At 37.5% G+C, this 2,210-nt stretch overlaps 1 protein-coding gene across 1 annotated transcript in view; it reads left to right on the top strand.

Moving 5' to 3' along the window:
• The first annotated feature begins 289 nt into the window (after positions 1-289).
• The window catches only part of ITSN2 (intersectin 2), a 113,091-nt gene continuing 111,170 nt past the window's right edge, over positions 290-2,210 (top strand). Inside the window, exon 1 of the mRNA XM_012652404.1 lies at positions 290-413. Coding sequence (XP_012507858.1) covers positions 290-413 — 124 coding nt within the window. The remainder of the gene's footprint in view (positions 414-2,210) is intronic.

Genomic DNA, 2,210 nt, shown 5'->3' with positions numbered 1-2,210 from the left:
TCTGGACAACTAAAAAAATATATATATATAGAAAAAATTAGCCGGACATGGTGGCACATGCCGGTAGTCCCAGCTACTCGGGAGGCTGAGGCAGGAGGATCGCTTGAGCTCAGGAGTTTGAGGTTGCTGTGAGCTAGGCTGACGCCACGGCACTCTAGCCAGGGCAACAGAGCCAGATTCTGTCTCAAAAAAAAAAAAAAAAAAAGATATTAAATACTATCTTAAATGGACACTTGTGATTCATATTTACACTTCATAGTTGTATTTTGAGTGTTTTCATGTATACACTATGATTTCTTTGTCTTCCACTTATGTTTTAGGAGGGCCAAACATGTGGGCCATTACCTCTGAAGAACGTACTAAGCATGACAAGCAGTTTGATAACCTCAAACCTTCAGGAGGTTACATAACAGGTTTGTGTTTATAATTTGTTTTATTTGTGAATTATCCTTTTCATCTAATATCTTAGAATTGGCTTTAATTTGACTACCATCAAATTTGTATTAAGTGGTAAAATTCATATCAATCAGAATTCTAGAATTAAAAACTGACTTATTTTTCTTGGAACTATCTTACTTTTTTGTTTTGAATTTGGCATATGGAAGATTTTTCCTAAATCCGAGATAGTCAAGGATTTCTATTGTCTAATTTACATTTTAACATTATATCTAGAAAAATTTCAACTTATTCTTATATGAGACCCTATGAGACCCATTTCTTGTGAAAGAATCTAGAATTTTTTTTTTCTGGTATCTGTTTTCATAATGTTAGCCCTCTGTCTTCGAGGCTATAACAAGCACTGATTGTTGATGCTAGCCCTTGTTTTGCAGGAAGACCAACAAAGTCAAAGGGGATTCATTTAGATGTTTCTTTCAATTTTTTTTTGAGACAGGGTCCAGCTCTGTTGCCCTGGGTAGAGTGCAGTGGGATCATCATAAGCTCACTGCAACCTCAAACTCCTGGGCTCAAGCGATCCTCCTGCCTCAGCCTTCCAAGTAGCTGGGACCGCAGGCACATGCCACCATGTCTGGCTAATTTTTTCTATTTTTGGTAGAGATGGGGTTTTGCTCTTGCTCAGCCTGGGCTCAAACTCCTGACCTCAAGGGATCCTCCTGCATTGGCTTCCCAGAGTGCTAGGATTATGGGAATGAGCCTCTGCGCCCAGCCCCTCAAATTTTTTTCTGTAAGCGAAATTTTTTTCCTGTGCCAAAGCACCTTAGGAGTTTATATACAGTGATGATAACTGTAATAACAGTTATAATATTTATCAAATTTTTGCTATATGCTAGATACTGTGCTAAGTGCATTATCTCATTCAACTATCATAGCAACCCTATGAAGTAGGTACTATTGTTATCTATATTTACAGATGGTGAAACTGAGACTAAAACATGTTGTGTAACTGCCTAAGGTTACAAATTGTTGACTTGGGCTTTGAGACCATTCAGCCTGACTTTGAAATCCATTCACTTAATCATTATAGTTTAATGTTATTTGTACTTGTATCATAATAACTACCTTACCTGGTATCAGGATTTTATTACCCTACTTACAAGTTAATAAGTGTTTATGGTTGCTGGTGGAAGACCCATGATTCCTGAGTCAAAGACAGAGGACTTTATTACTGATAGACATGAGCGTTAGCATCTTTTTGTCAACTTCTTTTATTCCCTAAGCAGTTTGATAACCTCAAACCTTCCGCAGGGCTGATGCAGAGAGCCCAGAGGATGCTACATATGCTGTGATTGTTACAAGAGAGGTACACTGAACTTGGGGAACCCATTATTTCGTAGCAAACAGTAAAGCAAATTTTTTTTGTCTTTCGTCTCAGTGGGAGACATTACCTCATTCCTCAAGATTACTCACTGCAAACCCAGGCAGAGAGCAGTTAGGGTCTTGCATTCTTGGCATGCACAGCAGGTCATGCAGGTGTATGAGGAAGCTCATGGAAGACTGTCTTTCCTAACACCTAGTACTTTTTATACAGAACTCGTTTAGGGAATATTTTTTTTAGCTGTACATTTTACTAAATAGAAATATTATCACATAAGGCCCCAGTTGTGGATAAACTAAGATGAATAATGTGATTTTTCATCACTTTTTTTTCCTCCTCCCACCCCTGATTTTTCATCACTGATCAATGTATAAAAGAACTTCAGATGTGACTTGTTTTAAAATACCTAAGTCTTATTAAAGTAATGTAAATAATT

This window comes from Propithecus coquereli, unplaced genomic scaffold, assembly GCF_000956105.1.
Source record: "Propithecus coquereli isolate 6110/MARCELLA unplaced genomic scaffold, Pcoq_1.0 Scaffold39, whole genome shotgun sequence".
In the NCBI taxonomy this organism is placed as follows: Eukaryota; Metazoa; Chordata; class Mammalia; order Primates; family Indriidae; genus Propithecus; species Propithecus coquereli.
This window is presented reverse-complemented; position numbering and strand designations above follow the sequence as displayed.